The 18364-nt window shown below is 44.7% G+C and overlaps 2 protein-coding genes across 10 annotated transcripts in view; both read right to left on the bottom strand.

The window, feature by feature from the left end:
• Window positions 1–18364, bottom strand: part of WWC1 (WW and C2 domain containing 1) — a 181970-nt gene that overhangs the window by 66803 nt on the left and 96803 nt on the right. For all 9 annotated transcript variants that reach the window (XM_032158581.2, XM_032158584.2, XM_032158580.2 and 6 more), the window contains exons 4-5: window positions 6707–6783; window positions 4587–4666 (exon numbers count right to left, since the gene is read on the bottom strand). In XM_032158581.2, coding sequence (XP_032014472.1) covers window positions 4587–4666; window positions 6707–6783 — 157 coding nt within the window. The remainder of the gene's footprint in view (window positions 1–4586; window positions 4667–6706; window positions 6784–18364) is intronic.
• Window positions 1–18364, bottom strand: part of RARS1 (arginyl-tRNA synthetase 1) — a 234378-nt gene that overhangs the window by 133828 nt on the left and 82186 nt on the right. The gene's annotated exons all lie outside the window — the stretch shown is intronic.

Raw genomic sequence — 18364 nt, 5'->3', positions numbered from 1 at the left:
CCTGCTGCAGATGGGCATAGGGGGTGCAGGGAGACGTTGTTTGTTGGAGCATGTCCGAGGGCTGGGGACTCTGGGGAGGGGGCTGTGCCCAGCTGTCCTCTGCCAACAGGACGAGAAGGGCTTTGAATCCCTTGCAGGATGAGACAGAAGCGGTTTGTCTGCTGGGCCTCCAACAGCCTCTACCTGATTTCTTCAAGGGCCTTAGCAACCCGGCCTCTGGAATTTGGCTCCAGAGAGCGGGTCTGAGAGGGAACACTCTTGGGATGAAGCTGGGTGGTGGTGGGGGGGGAGAACAAAGGGTCACCATTATGCACACGGTGAATGAATCTTTTTTTTTTTAAAGGGAAAGAAAAGTGTGTGTGTGTGTGTGTGTGTGTGTATGCATGTGTTTTAGGATTTCCAAATTCCTCAGCTGTCCTCTCTTCAGGACTTTAGAGATTCACATACCCGGTAGCCACAGAGAGGTGGGGCAAAGGCTGACAGCAGCCGACTCCTGGTCCTGTCCAGACACCTCCCACCTGGGCACGGCAGGGCTCGTGCTGTGCAGAGAGGTGCTGCACTGCCCTACCCCGACAGGGGCGAGATGCCTGGTCTCCACTCTTCCCTGTTTGCAAGGGAGCTGGCAAGTCAAAATCCCAAGCTTTCGTCTTGATTTTTCTTTGCAACCTCCTCCAAGAGGCAACCTTTAATCCTCATCAACCTTTTCTCTCCTCTCTTTTTTAAACAGGTTGCTGACCATGAACTGAACTAATATGGATTCGTGGCCCAGAGTAACTCAACTGCCCAAAGAAGCTTAGCTGGTATCATCACAATCATGACAGGTGACATAGCTGCTCTTAAAAAACAACAGAGCTGGCTGGGGGGGGCTCACACCTGTAATCCCAGCACTTTGGGAGGCCTAGGCGGGCAGATCACGAAGTCAGGAGATCGAGACCATCCTGGCTAACACAGTGAAACCCCAGCTCTACTAAAAATATAAAAAATTAGCCGGGCATGGTGGCACGTGTCTGTAGTCCCAGCTAGTCAGGAGGCTGAGGCAGGAGAATCACTTGGACCTGGGAGGCAGAGGTTGCAGTGAACTGAGATTGCGCCACTGCACTCCAGCCTGGGTGACAGGGCGAGACTCCATCTCAAAAAAGAAACAAACACAAAAAGAAAGAAAGAAAGAAACAACACAGCTTTTGGCTGCTAAAGAGAAATTTTCTAATAGGGGAAATTACATGTGGTCAAAGTTATCCTGGAAATTCCTTAAGGATAAGTTGTACCTTTCTCCATGTTCTGCCATAAGGGTAGGCACAGAAGTAGAAGTGACTGGATAGCATCCCTGTTAGACTCTGAAAAAGGGGCCTTATGTTTTCTGGGAATGAGGAGGGAGTTATCTGGGATGATGCTGGGAAGGGAGGTATTGAGCCATGAATTTCAAAATCCAGTAGTCCTGGGTTTCAGCCCTGACACCTGCTAGCTGGGTGGCTTTGGGCATATTTTCAACCCTGCCAGTGCCCTCATCTGTAATATATGGCAGGACAAAAACTTCTCTTAAAAGGAGGGTAAAGAGAATGAAATGAGGTGGCTGGCGTGAAGTGCTTCCCCAGCACACTGTGTAGCCCAGGGCAGACAAAGAGCTCATCCGAGTTCCCTTCCCAATACAAGCGGGTAACCAGCTAGAGGTCACCACCCCAGCCCACTCTCAAGGAGCTCTTTCCTCATGCCAGGCATTACCACACACTTGACACGGATTTTCCAATTCAATCTTTACAACCCCTAGGTTTTCAAATGAAGTCAAAGCTCACAGGGGTTAAGTCACTTTTCCAAGGACCCAGGGAACTGGGATTTGAACCCTGACCACCTGCCTCTCAAGACTACATTCCTGACCCTCTCTGCCAAGGTGTACATTAAAGGAGGCATCTTCCTCCACACTGGACACAGAGCCTGGCTTCCGGCTAAGGAGTGTGGGTGGCTGGAGCTGCCATGGAGTCTTATCTGGGCCTGATATCAAACATGGGGCAGAGGGAGAGGGGAAGAAAGGAGGCTTGTCTTTGGGGTTTCAGCATCAGCTTACCAAACAACAAGAGTTTTCAATGCTGCTACAGGGTGACAAAGTGGTAAAACAGGTTTGCAGTGGCTCAGAGAATAATGGGAAGTGTTCTAACCAGAAGCTCTTGGACTGCAGGAGCCAGGAGGCAGGGAGAACCCATTCAGTAAGATGATGTGGGAGTGAGTAGCCCTTAAACTGTGTGCTCAGAAGCCATTTTGCTGCAAAGTGGAGGAATCAGGCTATTGCTTTAATAGGTCAAAAATAGGCATTTTCTAAGCTTATACTATTGCCCCAAACTGTCATTGGTGCTACTGAAGATTGCCAAGAAGCATAAAGCATGGTTCCAGACCTTAACAAGTTCAGAATTCGGTTTGAGAGACAAGATTGGTATATGTATACACACATATATAAATAACACATATATAACGTAGATGTAAACATATAGAAAGCCATAATTTATAATACTTTGTAAGACACAAAAATTACATACAATTTGTGATAATACAAAGCCATACTTTCTTATAGCATGTGTTGTGCTGAATTCGTGTGTCTCACCCCAGGTAGTGGGGACTTGTGGGGTGGGAAGATGTGAAAAAGAACCAACTGGTCCCTCAACGGATGACCACAGTTCCCTCAACTAATAGGGCTTGGAGACAGACATCCAAAGGCTTGGGGCTATGGCCACAGAAGGATGAGGGTGGATTTGAAATTCATGGAATGAGGAAAAGGTATAGCAGTCAGGGAGGGACAAAAAGTGAGAAATAGCCATCCATACAGGTGTGGCCTCCCTGGGAATGTAAGTGAGATGCCCCCTTAGAAGGGAGAAATCTGCCCAGTGTCTTGCCTACAGCGTCTAAGAGGGCTACCAGGTGACCTTCATAATGATTGTCCAGTGAGCCCATTGGATACACTGAACATAATTCAATGAATGAGTCTGTTACACGCTGTAGTTAATAACAACAATAAGCTAACATCTTTCTCTCTCCCTTTCTTAATTTCTTTCTCTCCTCCTCTCTCTCCTTCTTTTCTTTCTTTTTTTCCTTTTTTTCGAGACAGGGTCTCACTTTGTCATCCAGACTGCAGGGCTTGCTTTCTCTCTCTCTCCTTCTCTTTCTTTCTCTCTCCTTTCTTCCTTTCTTTTTTTCTTTCTTTCTTTGGAGAGAGGGTCTCACTTTGTCACCCAGACTGGAGGACTTTTTCTCTTTCTCTCTCATTCTTTTTTTCCTTTCCTTTCCCTCCCTCCCTCCCTTCCTTTCTTCTTCCCTCCCTTCCTTCCTCCCTCTCCTCCCCTCCCCTTCTCTCTCTCTCTCTCTCTCTAATTCTTTCAAGACAGGGTCTCACTTTGTCACTTAGACTGGAGTGCAGTGGTGCAATCAGCTCACTGCAACCTCCAACTCACAGGCTCAAGCAATCCTCTCACCTTGACCTCCCAAAGTGCTGGGATTATAGGCCTGAGCCACCGTGCCCAGCCACCCTTTCTTGAGTACTTGCTAAGTGACTCAGTTTTCTCATCTATAAAATGGGGATAGTTAGATAACAAAGCATTCCTTACAGTGTTGCTATAGCATCAAACGAGCACACCTGCTTGGAAACACTGCAGGGGTTCCCTGGCACAGAGTAACTGCTCAACAAAGCTTAGCCAGTATCGTCACAATCACGACAGGTAACACAACTATTCTTAAGAAACAACAAAGCTACTGCATGCTCTCACTTATAAGTGGGAGCTAAATGATGAGAACACATGGACACATAGAGGGGAAAAACACAGACTGAGGCCTCTAGGAGGGTGGAGGGTGAGAGGAGGGCGAGGATCAGGAAAAGTAACTAATGGGTACTAGGCTTAATACCTGGGTGATGAAATAACCTGTACAACAAACCCCCATGACACAAGTTTACCTGTATAACAAACCTGCACATGTACCCCTGAACTTCAAATAAAAGTTAAAAAAAATAAGAAGAAGACACAACAGAGCTGTATTTTACCTGGCCACAGCTCAGCTTCTAAAGGTGAAAATTACATTTGGTGAAAGTTATCCTGGAAACTCCTTAAGTCACCCATAGAGCACAATGCATATGGCATACTTTTCTAGTAATTGGTTTTTGCTAGAAGAGATCGTTAATCCTTCAATGAAGCACTTAGTGACTGCTTTTAGGGGATATGGAAAAAAGAAGTGTGTTTTGTTTGTGTGCATATGAGACCCTACTGGATCGACTAGAGATGAGGCGTGTGCACAGAAATGCTGGGCAATGCTTGTTTCTGTGACTGGATAGTAACACTTGGCTAAGTGGAACAAATCTTAATGGCTTCAGGAGTCCACAGGACAATGAATGTTCTGTGGTCTGAAACGACTCCCCTCTCCTCTTTCCAAACCCCACCCTTGGGTGGCAGTATCTTCAGGAAATGCCAGTGGAACAGAACTTGAATTGAATGATGAGAGAGCCACATTTTGAGAAGGGAGGAAAGGGACTGAAGGAGAGAGAGACAGAGAGGACAGGAGGGGAGCCTGGGTGGGGAGCGGCCCCCATGCTCTGGGATGCAGGGTGTACTTACTTCTTCAGGGTCTGAAAGCCACGCTCTTTGAACTGCAGCTCGTGCTGGAGGTGAACCATCTCTCTCTTCAGCTTGTTGACCTGGAGGGCAGCAGACCACACACAGGGCTGGGTCAGAGGCTGACACCAAGGTACAGGCTGCCTTCTCCCTGGAAAGGGAGCCCAGAGCCTCCCACTGCACCTGCATAATGACTCAGGTCAGCACCCCTTGGGCCACACTGGTCAGAGCCACCCCCTGTCACCGATGTTGGCCTTGGTCTCTGCAGATGCCCATTCAGTCAGCATCCCAGGCAGTGTTTCTGTAGGTCATTCCTAGCCAGTCCTTGCTCCAGGGAAACAGGAGGTGGACAGGAGTTGACCTGGGATAGAGTGGGCCTTCCCACTTCCTCACTGTGTGAACTCTCTCAAGCCATCTTGCCATCCTGAGCCTCCCTTTCCTGTTCTGATGGATGAGGACAATGGCAATTCCCAGAGCTGTGGATCACTTAAAGCTGGCAAAGGCTATGAGAGTGCTTCACGTGGAGGCAAGAGGCAACTTAGTAACTTTAGTGGCAAGACATGCCTTAGGAGCTAGACTCGGTCTGCTGGTTTGTGTGGCCTACACTGTTTTATTCAACTTTTAAAATGAGTTGCTAATAATCAGATCTTCAGAAAGTTCACATAATAAACCTAGACACACAGTTCCTTTATGAAAACACCTGAAGATGTGGTAACACTGAGTCCACATTCCAGCATGGGCACAACAGACTAGAGTTCAAATGCAATTGCCTTTAAGACTGGGCAGACCTCTCCTGGTTACACAGTCACCGCAACTCTCTACTGCCTCACCCCCAGCCCCCATCCCTCATTTATGTCTTCTCGCAGGCATCTGAGTTTGTGGAAACTGTTAAATTCTTTGAGTTTAACTAAACCACTATTCAAAATACTGACTTTGCCACGAGCAAGTAATTTCACTGCTGTGCCTCAGTTTTCATATTGGTAAAATGGAAATACTAATATTTATTCTCTAAGGTAATCATGAAGTAATTAAAATAAGATAATGCAGAATAATCAGTGGCTAGGAAGACAGTACACTATATTAGAAACTTTGGAGTAAGACTTGAATCTCTTGTAAACTTAGGCAAGTTTCTTAGCTCCCCTAAGCCTCTGTTTGCTCATCTTTAAAATGCAGGTGACAGCTTGGCGGTGGCTCATGCCTGTAATCGCAGCACTTTGGGAGGCCGAGGCAGGTGGATCACCTGAGGCCAGGAGTTCGAGACCAGCCTGACTAATATGGTGAAACCCTGTCTCTACTAAAAACACAAAAATTGCAGGGCATGGTGGCATGTGCCTGTATTCCCAGCTACTTGGGAGGGTGAGGTATGAGAATTGCTTGATCCTGGGAGGGCGGAGATTGCAGTGAGCCAAGATTGCACCACTGCACTCCAGCCTGGGTGACAGAGTGAGCCTCCATCTCAGAAAATAAATAAAATAGAATAAAACAAAATGTGGCCAGGAGCGGTGGCTCACGCCTGTAACCCCAGCACTTTGGGAGGCCAAGCGGGTGGATCACAAGGTCAGGAGATCGAGACCATCCTGGCTAACACAGTGAAACTCCATCTCTGCTAAAAATACAAAAAATTAGCTGGGCGTGGTGGCGGGCACCTGTAGTCCCAGCTACGTGGGAGGCTGAGGCAGGAGAATGCCGTGAACCCGGGATGCGGAGCTTGCAGTGAGCACAGATCGTGCCACTGCACTCCAGCCTGGGTGACAGAGCAAGACTCTGTCTCAAAAAAAAATAAATAAATAAAATAAAAATAAATAAATAAATAAAAAAAAATAATAAAACAAAATAAAATGCAGATGACAGTAGTTACTTCAGAGTTGTTACAAGGACACGAGATAATACACATGAGCTATTTTGCACTGTGCCTGGTATATGGTGACTGCTTGTGAGATGGTAGCTGCTACAACCATTACTATTACTGTGACTACTGTTTCTACTGTTATTATTTAGGACCTTGCTAGCACTGGCTGTCACAGCCTGGCTGGGGCATCTGTTCTGGTCTTGTGGGTGGCCTTGTGGCCTAAGACCTCAGTGGCCCCCATCACTAGCACATAGCATAGGTGAAGAAGTCCTACCCGGGATTTTGCAGTGGCAATTTCAGCTTTCAGGATCTCAGGGTCATACTTAGAGCTGGATGATGAACCAGAGACCACTGTAAGGAAAAAAGAAAAACAAGAATATCAGTAGAAGAAACAGATTTCAGCAAAGTTGGCTTATTGGCCATCTAAATAAACCTAGAAAGGAAGGACTAAAAGTGAACAATCTAAATGTTCAACAAAGGGGGATTTGTTACATAAAGATGGTACACGCGCAAATGGGGACTACACAACTTAAAATGAGGATGAAGAATATTGAATGACAAGGGAAAATGTTGAAACTCATTATGTGAAAGCAAGTTTACAAACAAAGTGTAAAGAATAATTTAAACTTGGGGCCAGGCACAGTGGCTGAAGCTTGTAATCCCAGCCCTTTGGGAGGCTGAGGCAGGGGGATCACCTGAAATCAGGAGTTTAAGACCAGCCTGGCCAACATGGAGAAATCCCGTCTCTGTTAAAAATAAAAAAATTAGCTGGGCATAGTGGTGGGCGTCTGTAGTCCCAGCTACTCAGGAGGCTGAGGCACGAGAATTGCTTGAACCTGGGAGGCAGAGGTTGCAGTGAGCCGAAATCACATCATCACATTCCAGCCTGGGCAGCAGAGCGAGACTCCGTCTCAAACAAAAAAAAAAAATTTAAATTTGGAAAATATAGTTTCCAAATATACACACACATATGCATTTTAAAAAGACTGAAAAAAATACCAAAGAGAACACTGATATCTAGAGAGTTAGATGGTAAATGATATTATCATCTTTATATTTTTATCTTTTCTTGTTTTAAAAACAATAAACATATGCTTTACAATCAGAAAAAAATAACTGAAAGTATTGTTGATTGTACTTTATAATATTAATGTAAATTCAAAAAGGAAAATAAATTATCCATAATCTCACCACCCTAATACAATGATCATTTTCCCAGGCTGCCTTCCAGTATATATCCACGGTTCTATCATGTAGTTGTAATCTTACTGTATTTTTAAAATAGTATTTATTAATGTCTTGAAAAAGGATTTTAAGCCTTATGCAAGTGAACACTACATAGTAAAATACATTTAAACTAAGGAAAACGAGACAAAGAGAAAATAAGGATAAGGAAACAAACTGGCGACAGGCTCTGAGCCTCATAACTGGTAATGTGAGGGGGAAATAGGACCAGATATAAGATTTGTGGTGTCCTTAAGGTAAACACAACCCCACTGTTCAGAAAAGAACAGTTATTCTTGGTCGGGAGGCCAGAGAAGTATTTCTCCTGTGAGTCCTTAATCACACTGTGGGAACAATTTCATCATCTCCCCTGTCTACCTACTACCATATGAACACTCTTTCCTGTTCACATGTAGCCAAATCACCTGCTGAGATCTGGGTTTTTCTTTTCTTTTCTTTTTTCTTTTCTGAGATGAAGTCTTACTCTATTGCCCAGGCTGGAGTGCAGTGGCACAGACTAGGCTCACTGCAACCTCTGCCTCCTGGGTTCAAGCTGTTCTCCTGTCTCAGCCTCCCGAGTAGGTGGGATTACAGGTGCGCTCCACCACGCCCAGATAATTTTGTATTTTTAGCAGAGACAAGGTTTCACCACATTGACCATGCTGGTCTTGAACTCCTGACCGCAGGTGATCTGCCTGCCTGGGCCTCCCAAAGTGCTGGCATCACAGGCGTGAGCCACCACACCTGCTATCATCTGAACACTCTTTAATGTTCACATGTAGCCAGATCACCTGCTGAGATCTGGGTTTTTCTGAGGATAGAGAAGCTTATTTGGTGATTGCTGGCAATTATCAGTGTCTGGAGGTAGATATGACAGTCATGAGGGGAATGCTACTGTTTGGCTTTGTTTAAAAATACTTTAATAGGCCTTTTGGTTATGCACAAGGCATTAAAATGTAATATTTGGAAGTTTGGGGGAAGAGAAAACTGCTCTGCATAATAACATAAAAGATGTTTGGCACCACAAGAAGTGTTGCATTTCTGCTGAATTTACAATGACAATGATGATGGAGAAGAAGAAGACCGAGGTTTACCAGAAGAGATGAGTGGGGACAACACTGGGGTGGCAAGGGCCTTGTAGCCTTTGTCTCAAGCATGGAACAGGGAATCCATGTACAGAGATGTTTTATTGCCAATTTAAAGTTTTCATCTCCTGGTGTCTAATTCCTTTGGTCTTTGCCAGACTTGGGGATTTCAGGGACAGACCTGGTTGGATATTTAGCTAGAGGTATCACCTTAAGCATACAGTGTAGGGAGGTTATAATATAATGTTATAATAAAATGACCTTGAACATAATGATGTTATTTGAGGACCTGCTGTATTTCCCAAATAGGTAGTTTCAACAAAATATTAAGACAGTTAACACCATTTATCACTCACTGATCAATAGTAATAACAGGGTGAAAGAAGAGAGGAGCTGTCAGTGTGGCAATAACCTGGGAATACACACAGAAAGGTCCTCAAGGAGTGTGGGGCGGAGCGGGGGCCGTCTGTTCTATGAGCACCCTGTCCTGCCAACCACCCTGTTCATCAGGCTGTGCCTCTGCACATGGGTCTGTACTGTGGGGCAATGTTGAGGAGACTGTGGCAGCAGCATGGAAGACTCTGTAAAAATGGCAAGACTTGGCCGGGCGCGGTGGCTCACGCATGTAATCCCAGCACTTCGGGAGGCCGAGGCGGGCGGATCGCGAGGTCAGAAGATCGAGACCACGGTGAAACCCTGTCTCTACTAAAAATACAAAAAAAATTAGCCGGGCGTGGTGGCGGGCACCTGTAGTCCCAGCTACTCGGAGAGGCTGAGGCAGGAGAATGGCATGAACCCGGGAGGCAGAGCTTGCAGTGAGCCGAGATTGCGCCACTGCACTCCAGCCTGGGTGACAGAGTGAGACTCCGTCTCAAAAAAAAAAAAAAAAAAAGGGCAAGACCTGACCCAGACAGGGAGAGGTTGGCTGTGTAGACCAGTCATGCCAGGGCTGACTTGAGGCATGCATCGTGTTCCTTGGGCATGCCCGGAAATCCTGGAGACAAAGGATGCCAAAAAGAAGAGATTCTCACCAACTGGGCCACCAGGAGCTTTAATTCTTACACCCTGGAGTATCGCTGTGAAGTGCACAATTTTTACCTAAAGCCACTGACACGAGATGTAGCCTGTTACTTATCCTTTTGTAAGTAAATGTTTGATTGAGGTAAAAAATACATACACAGAAGTGTACACATCATGTATGTACAGCTTGAGGAATTTTCACAAAAGAAACACGCTCAAGCAATCAGCACTCCAATCAAGAAAACAGGTCATCAGCCTCTCCTTTGTGTCTGCATCCCTTCACTATCCTCTACTACGAGAATTTTTTTTTTTTTTTTTTTTTTTGAGATGGAGTTTCCCTCTGTTTCCCAGGCTGGAATTCAGTGGCATGAACTCGGCTCACTGCCACCTCTTCCTCCCGGGTTCAAGCGATTCTCCTGCCTCAGCCTCCCGAGTAGGTGGGATTACAGGCACCCGTCACCACGCCCAACTAATTTTTGTATTTTTAGTAGAGATGGGGTTTCACCATGTTGACCAGGCTGGTCTCAAACTCCTGACCTCAAGTGATCCACCCGCCTCAGCCCCCCAAGTGCTGGGATTACAGACGTGAGCCACCACGCCTGGCCCCACTACAAGAACTTTATATCCAAAAGGACTTTAAATACTGTCTTGTCCCAATGTTTAATAGTTCTTAATTTTTAGTTTTTATTAAAGTTATATATGAACACAGTTTAACAGTCCAATGTAGTACGAGGTTTGCTATAAAAAAGAGCATTCCAAACCCCTATCCCCATAACTCACACCCTAAAAGAAAATCATTTTCAATTTCTTGGGTGGCTACCTCTATGTGTCTAATAATATGCATGCATTACTACTTCTTGATCTTTTCTGTTTTCGGCATTACTTATTTACTTATCTCTCAGGAGGATGGGGACTTAGCCTCCCTTCCTTCCCTTCCCCAGCCCCTACAGCATGCACATGAACCTCTCTCATCTCCCCATCATCCTAAAAGCAATAGCACACTTTTGGTGAAAGCGATCTTCAGTGTTTGCATTATTTTTACTCTGCAAACACTATTCAGGATGGAATCAGCTAGCCGACTTTGCTTACTTTTACTTTTCAGCACTTTTTTTTCCCCTTGAGTTAATTATTGTCATTTTTACATTTCCTTAGTTTCTCCAAACTTATCACTAATTCAACCTCACATTCTGCTGGTTATCTAAATCTCCTCTCATAGAGTCCAGACCAGTGTGAATCTGGTGAGTTTTCTATTTTGGGATCTGTCCTGCCAGGGCTTCTGCCCTGCTTCAGTGTGAGCGAGCTGCTCTCTGTGCTCGGCTGGCTTCCCGAGATCCGCCTTTGTGTTCCTCTGCGTGTCTCCTCACCTCTCTGTATATCACGTTTTCCTTTTCATGGTCTACCCCCTCATTTAGGTAGAAAATCATCTCCAGTAGCTTCCTGAGAAAGAAATCATGAAGGAAATGAACTTCTAAAATCTCACATGTCTGAAAATAGCCTTATTCGGCCCTGCACTTGATTAAAGGTAGTTTTGCTGGATATAGAATTCTAGGTCAGAAATAATTTTTCTTAAATCCTTGAAGGCATTGCACCATGGTCTTTTAGATTTCCAGTGCTATTGGTGAGAAGTCTGGAGCTATTCTGAGTCCTGATCATTTCTGTGTGACCTGATTTTTTTCTCTCTGAAAGCTTTTAGGATCTTGAATTGTCCCAGTGTTTGAAGTTCCACAATGAGATATCTTGGTGTGAGCCGACTTTCATCCACTGTGTTGGACACTCAGTGAACCCTTTCAGTCTAAAAATTCTCCTCCTTCAGTTCTGGGAAATGTTTCTGAATTATTTCAGCAATGCTTTTCACCTCTGTTTCCTCTGTTCTATCTGGAACATATTTTCCTCAGATAGTAGATTTCCTGTCCTTGTAGTCTATTTTTTTTTCCTCTTATTTTCAATCTTGTATTTTTGCTCTGATTTTTAGGTTTCCTCCATTTTATTTTCCAGTCTTCCTTTGGAGTTTTCATTTCTACTATCATATTTTAGATTCCATGAGCTCTTTTTTATTCTCTGAAGGTTCCTTTTTAAACAATGTAGTGCTGCGTTCTTGTTTCCTGACCATATAGTTTCTCTTAACGTTCTCTTCTTCATGCAAACTCCTTGCTTCCTCCAAGCCCTCCCTTCACCACGTGTTGGTTTGAGTCTCATTTTCTCTGTTAGAGGCTTTCCTCGGATATCTGGAATCTTGGTTGTCTGCTCACATTTAAGGATGGGAGCCCAAAATGCTGACTAGAGTGGGGTGTGTGGACTGTGAGTTGCACAGCACGTGATTTGTTTTCTATTTTTAAAATTTATTTTATTATTTAAGAGACAGGTGTCTGTTGCCCAGGCTGAAGTGCAATGTACACAATCATAGCTCACTGTGACCTTGAACTCCTGGGCTCAGGGAATCCTCCTGCCTCAGCCTACTGAATAGCTGGGACTACAGGTGCTTGCCACCACGCTCGGGTAATTTTCTTCTTTAAATTTTTTGTAGAGTTGGGGTCTTACTATGTTGCCCAGACTGGTCGTAAACTCTTGGCTTCAAGTGATCCTCCCATCTCGGCCTCTCAAAGTGCTGGTATTACAGGCATGAGTGCCTGGCCACAGTGCATGATTTGGCTGGACATGATTTGGTTTCATCCAGGAATCCTCAATGTCAGTGTCTTTCCAGCTTTTCTCTGTATATCTCTTCTCTGGTCAGATTTCTAGTAGAGTTCTCTACTGTCCAGCCTAGAGGGTAATGACCTGGCACCATTCTGGGCACCAAGTGGTATATGAGGGCTAAGGTCTCAAAACCCTTCACTTACTTGTGCTTTTAGGATAGTACAGTACCCTGGCTCTGAATTTGCCTTGTGTCCTGGAGTCCAGAGACTCTATTTTACCCTCTCCAAAAAATAAACTTCCAGTCATTTGCCAGACTGAAGATGGTGGTTGCCTGACTGTATTGATTTAAGGAAAAGATCTGATGGTCTAATTGTCTTAGAAACAACTTTCACCCAATCCTCTTTGAGACCCTCCTCCCTTCAGTCTTACTTGCAGAAATAGCTGCTGCCACCAACATCTACGGTTTTTGCAAGTGCTCTATAGAACAGTGTTGTGAGCCTTCCTCACTATCAGCCCATTTCCTCTTTTCTCAGGTCTGCTACATAGGTTGCCACCCGTCTGTCTGCTTTCCAGCTTTCAAATTTTATTGCTCTTCTTTCTTCTCTAATTTTCCCTAATCTTATACATATATATGTATGCCTTAAAAATATATTTTATCTGATATTCTCCTAGTTTTGCAGTGAGTAAAATCAAGTGAGTGGTTCAACTGGCATTTTTTAGTTTTTTTTTTTTTTTTTTGAGATGGAGTCTTGCTATGTTGCCCAGGCTGGAGTGCAGTGGCTGGATCTCAGCTCACTACAAGCTCCACCTCCCGGGTTCACACTATTCTCCTGCCTCAGCCTCCCGAGTAGCTGGGACTACAGGCACCCACCACCACACCCGGCTACTTTTTTGTATTTTTAGTAGAGATGGGGTTTCACTGTGTTAGCCAGGATGGTCTTGATCTCCTGACCTCATGATCCGCCCGCCTCGGCCTCCCAAAGTGCTGGGATTACAGGCGTGAGCCACTGCGCCTGGTCCATTTTTTAGTTTTTAGAGATGAGATCTTGCAGTGTTGCCTAGACTGGACTCCTGGGCTCAAGCGATCCTCCCACTTCAGCCTCCTGAGTAACTGGAACTACATGTGTATACCACCATGCCTGGCTTCAACTGGCATTTTTAACTGGAAAGCCCTCAATGATTTATTTTCCAAATGGGAAATCAAGGCCTAGGGAGGGGAAAATATGATAAGGTCCCAAAGAACCCAGCTCTCTTGAGTTCTCACCTTTTAGAGGGTGGAGGAACCAAGTGTAGCTGAAGAGCCTTAGCATTTGACTGATGTGGGTTAAATTAGGAAAATCGATTTTGAGATCAGATATATCTGGTTACAAAGGCTACCTTGCCACTCTTTACCAGTGTGCCTTTGGGGAAGCCACTTCCTCTTTGGGGGCCTCAGTTCCCTTGTCTGTAGAATGGGAACAACACTGTCTTAGAGGACTGTGTGTGTGATTCAGGAGGGAGGTTACTTAGAGTGCCTGACATATTGCCCTCCAGGCACACAACAGGTGCATATTAAATGTTAGTTCCCTTCTTCCCCATGGAGCTAGAGATTACACCAGAGAGTCGACAGCAAAGCCTCCATCCCCAAGGCAGGGCCCCGTCTGTGTCTGGGACCCAGAGCAGCCAAGGCCAGGTGGCAAAACCCTCACAAGCCCTGGCAAGCCATCTGAGTTACAGAACAGGCGTGTGACTTCATCCATCTGTCATGCCAAGAGCTTGACTTGGAAGGCAAACCTGGCTTGTAAAACTTGAAGACAGAGTCATGATGAGGCTTGGGTCACACCTTGTTTAACTGGGATGCTTGGGCTGGGGGAATCCCAGTTTCTGTGTGGTTTAGATCTCAGATCCAGCTGCCTGAAATGACCCTAGTCCCTTCAGATGGAAGATATTTAACACTGAAAATGGTGGTGGTGCCTCTGAGGCCAGTGGAGCTCTTGGGAGTGTCTGGAAGTCATATGACAAGGCTGAGGAACTGTATTGTTTACTTCCTACCTTTGATCATGTATTTATTCTTATTGATTCCAGAGATCTGTAAAAAAAAACTCTTTTTCATTTACAATGCGAATGAACTAATAATTATTATTATTTACTGAGAGCTTAAGAATATGAAATGTACTACTCCAAGGACTTTACATTCGTTAAGTAATTTAGACCCCATAACACTCCCATGAAGACGATACTATGATTAGATTGATTTTATAGATGAAGAAAACTGAGGCACAGAAGTGGCATAACTTGTGCAAGGTTACAACAGCTAGCAATTTGCATATCCTGGATTTGAACCAAAAAAGTCTGGCTCCAGAGTCCGTAGTCTCAAAATATTATGCATTTCCTATCAAAAGGACTATTTATTGAGCCATTAATATGTTCTAAGGAAATAGTACCAAGTGTCTTACCTAGACCAGTGGTTTGGGCAGTTTTATCCCCTATGACACTTAAGACAAAATCTAGAGACATTTTTCGTTATCACAACTTGGGTGGGGGTGCTACCGGCAGCTAGTGGGTACAGAACAAGGATGCTGCTAAACACCCTATAATACACAGCGCTCACAAAGAAGAGTTACCCAGACCGAAATGTTAATGGTGCTGAGGTTAAGAAACTCTGACATGGTCCCGTGAGATGAAGGTACTATTAACATTTCTGCCTGACTGGTTCAGTCGGTAGAGAATGAGACTCTTAATCTCAGGGTCATAGAGTCATGTCGCATGTTGGGTGCCAAGAATTTAAAAATTAACTAAAAACAAAAATTCAATAGTTAAACACAAAGATTCTGAGACTTAAAGAGGGAGTACGCTCCCCTAGAGAACACCCAGGCTGTCTGACGTCAGAGTCCAGCTGCCACCTCCCACTACAGTGCTTCTTTTTTTTTTTTTTTGAGATGGAGTCTTGCTCTGTCTCCCAGGCTGGAGTGCAGTGGTGCTGTCTCGGCTCACTGCAACCTCCGTCTCCTGGGTTCAAGCAAGCGATTCTCCTGCCTCAGCCTCCCGAGTAGCTGGGACTACAGGCGTGCGCCACCACGCCCAGCTAATTTTTGTATTTTTCGTAGAGACAGGGTTTTGCCATGTTGGCTGGGATGGTCTCGATCTCCTGACCTCGTGATCCGCCTGCCTCAGCCTCCCAAAGTGCTGGGATTACAGGCATGAACCACCGCACCTGGCCTCCTACTACAGTGCTTCTCATGTGAATGTTTCATTCTCATAGTGCCCAACTCTGGTTTTTAATTTTGGAAACTTTTTATCTATAGAAAATTTGAAAGAATAATATAATGAATCTCAATATATCCTTCTCTTAGAGCCACGAATTTTTAATATTTTCCCATGCTTCTTCTTGCCATCCCTCTTCCCATCCCAGTTCTTTCTTTCTCTCATTAGGGTGGTTCACAGTAAGCCCTCCACTAATCATGATTAGAAATGGTGACAAAATCTGGACCATATTCAAAGCCATCAATGTGTCATTGACAATTATTTATTTTTTGTTTTTTGTTTTTATTTTGAGATGGAGTCTCGCTCTGTCACCCAGGCTGGAGTACAGTGGTGCAATCTTGGCTCACTGCAACCTCCGCCTCCCAGGTTCAGGCAATTCTCCTGCCTCAGCCTCCTGAGTAGCTGGGATTACAGGCACGTGCCACCACGCCCGGCTAATTTTTGTATTTTTAGAAGAGAGAAGGTTTTACCACGTTGGCCAGACTGGTCTCAAACTCCTGACCTCAATTGATCCACCCACCTCGGCCTCCCAAATTGCTGGGATTACATGTGTGAGCCACTGTGCCCGACTGAGTTTTTCCTATTTTCTTTCCTTTCCTTTTTTTCTTGGACCTTTTTTGGAATAAGCTGCAGATATGTTGCCACATGCATCTTCATAAAATCTATGTAGACATTCTCCTACATATTCATAACTCCACTATCACAACTCAGGAAAGTCTCCAATTGTCTGAGAATGTCTTTTATGGCTGCTTTCCCCCCATTTCAGGCTCTAATTCAAGGTACAAACATTTCATTTGGTGGTATGCCTCTTTAGGCTTTTAAAAAAAAACCTAGTCTAACTGTCTTATAGAATAATCCATATTATGGATTTGTCTGGCTGTGCTCTTGATTAGATTCAGATGAAATATTCTTGTGAGGGATCCTCCATGATGTCTTTATTGCATCACATCAGAAGGCATTGATATCACCTGGTTTCATTGTTGGTCATGCTAATTTTATCACTATGTAAAGTGGTGGCTGCACATCTCTCCAATGTAAAAGTACATCCTCCTGAAATTAGTGAGTGATTGGTGGGGTAATTCTCATTACCTGACATGTAATTATGGGTCCATGTAAATATCCTGTCCCCCAAAATACAAAGGTTTGTTTTTATTTGTTTTTATATACACCTGACACTTTTTCAACCTGTGGGACTTTCGAGAGAGAGAGAGAGAGAGAGAGAAATCACTTTGCTCCTTTAAACCTGAGGTTCAACAGGGACAATAACATCTCTCTTCCAGGACTGTCTTAACAATAATGGTATGGACTGAATTGTGTCTCCCCTAGATAAATATTATACATTGATGTCCCAATCCCCAAAGTGAGGAGTATTTGAAGATGAGGCTTTGGGGAAATAGGCTTAAATGAGGTCTTGAGGGTAGGCTCCTCATGATGGGATTAGTGCCCTTATAGAAAGAGGCACCGGAGAAGGCAGTTGTCTGCAAGCCAGGAAGACAGCCCTCACCAGAACTCGACCTTGCTGGTACCCGAATCTCAGACGTCCAGGCTCCAGAACTGTAAGAAGATAAATGTCTATCGTTTAAGCCACCCAATCTATGGTATTTTATTACGGCAGCTCGGGTTGACTAAGACAGATTAAGTGCTAAAACCTTCCTAAAAGTCTCCAGAACATTACTTGATACAGAATAGCTAATGAATGTAATACAGTTCTTTTCTATAACCTCTGAGATCCTGTGGGTTTTCCTGAGCTGCTAAGGAAAAAGGCGGGGCTGGGACAGTAAGTATCCTGGCAGGGTTTGTCCTGTCTTGGTAGCAGACAGAACTTCTCAAAGTGAGGGCTTCACACTAGAGGAGAGTTCAATGGCCCAACCCAGCCATGGCCACCCTGATACCATGCCCTGACGCTAGTCCCTGTGGCCTGGCCCACATGAAAATACTGTGGGGACAACAGAACAGATTTGCAAGTTACCACTATCTCTCACCAGCTGTAAGACCCTGGGCACATTGTTGATCCTAAGCCTCAGTTTCCTAATCTGTTAAAGGGTGTTATTAATTGTTCTTGCTCATAGAACTGTTATGAGGATTAACAGAAATAGCATATTCAGACTATAGCAGAGTGCCTGGCATGAAAGAGAGACTCAATAAATACAGGAACAATTTAGTTATTACAAACAGTGAGGCTTGGCATGGTGGCTCACACCTATAATCCCAGCACTTTGGGAGGCTGAGGCAGGTGGATCACCTGAGGTCAGGAGTTCGAGAACAACCTGGCCAACGTGGGGAAACCCTGTCTCTACTAAAAATACAAAACTTAGCTGGACATGGTGGCTCACGCTTGTAATCCCAGCTGAGGCAGGAGAATTGCTGGAACCCGGGAGGCAGAGGTTACAGTGAGCCAAGATTGTGCCACTGCACTCCAGCTCGGGTGACAGAGCGAGGGTCCACCTCAAAAAAAAAAAAAAAAAAAAAAAGAAAGAAAAGAAAAAGAAAAAAAAAAAGAACAAGGGGATTTTGGCATGCTTGCTCTCCTCCTTTGGGTACCAGGGATAGGATAGGAGCCCCGCTCTGACCAAGTTTATGTTCTGGTGGAGGAAATACTGATAACATACAAGCAGATGTATTGTGATATGTGCTATGAAGGAAATAAACAGACAGCCATGGTCAAGACTAGAGTTGAGGAAGAGTGGCTTCTGATAGAGTTGTCAGAGCAGGCCTCTCAGAGGTGA

The sequence above is a fragment of the Hylobates moloch genome, unplaced genomic scaffold (assembly GCF_009828535.3).
Source record: "Hylobates moloch isolate HMO894 unplaced genomic scaffold, HMol_V3 SCAFFOLD_6, whole genome shotgun sequence".
Lineage (NCBI taxonomy): Eukaryota > Metazoa > Chordata > Mammalia > Primates > Hylobatidae > Hylobates > Hylobates moloch.
This window is presented reverse-complemented; position numbering and strand designations above follow the sequence as displayed.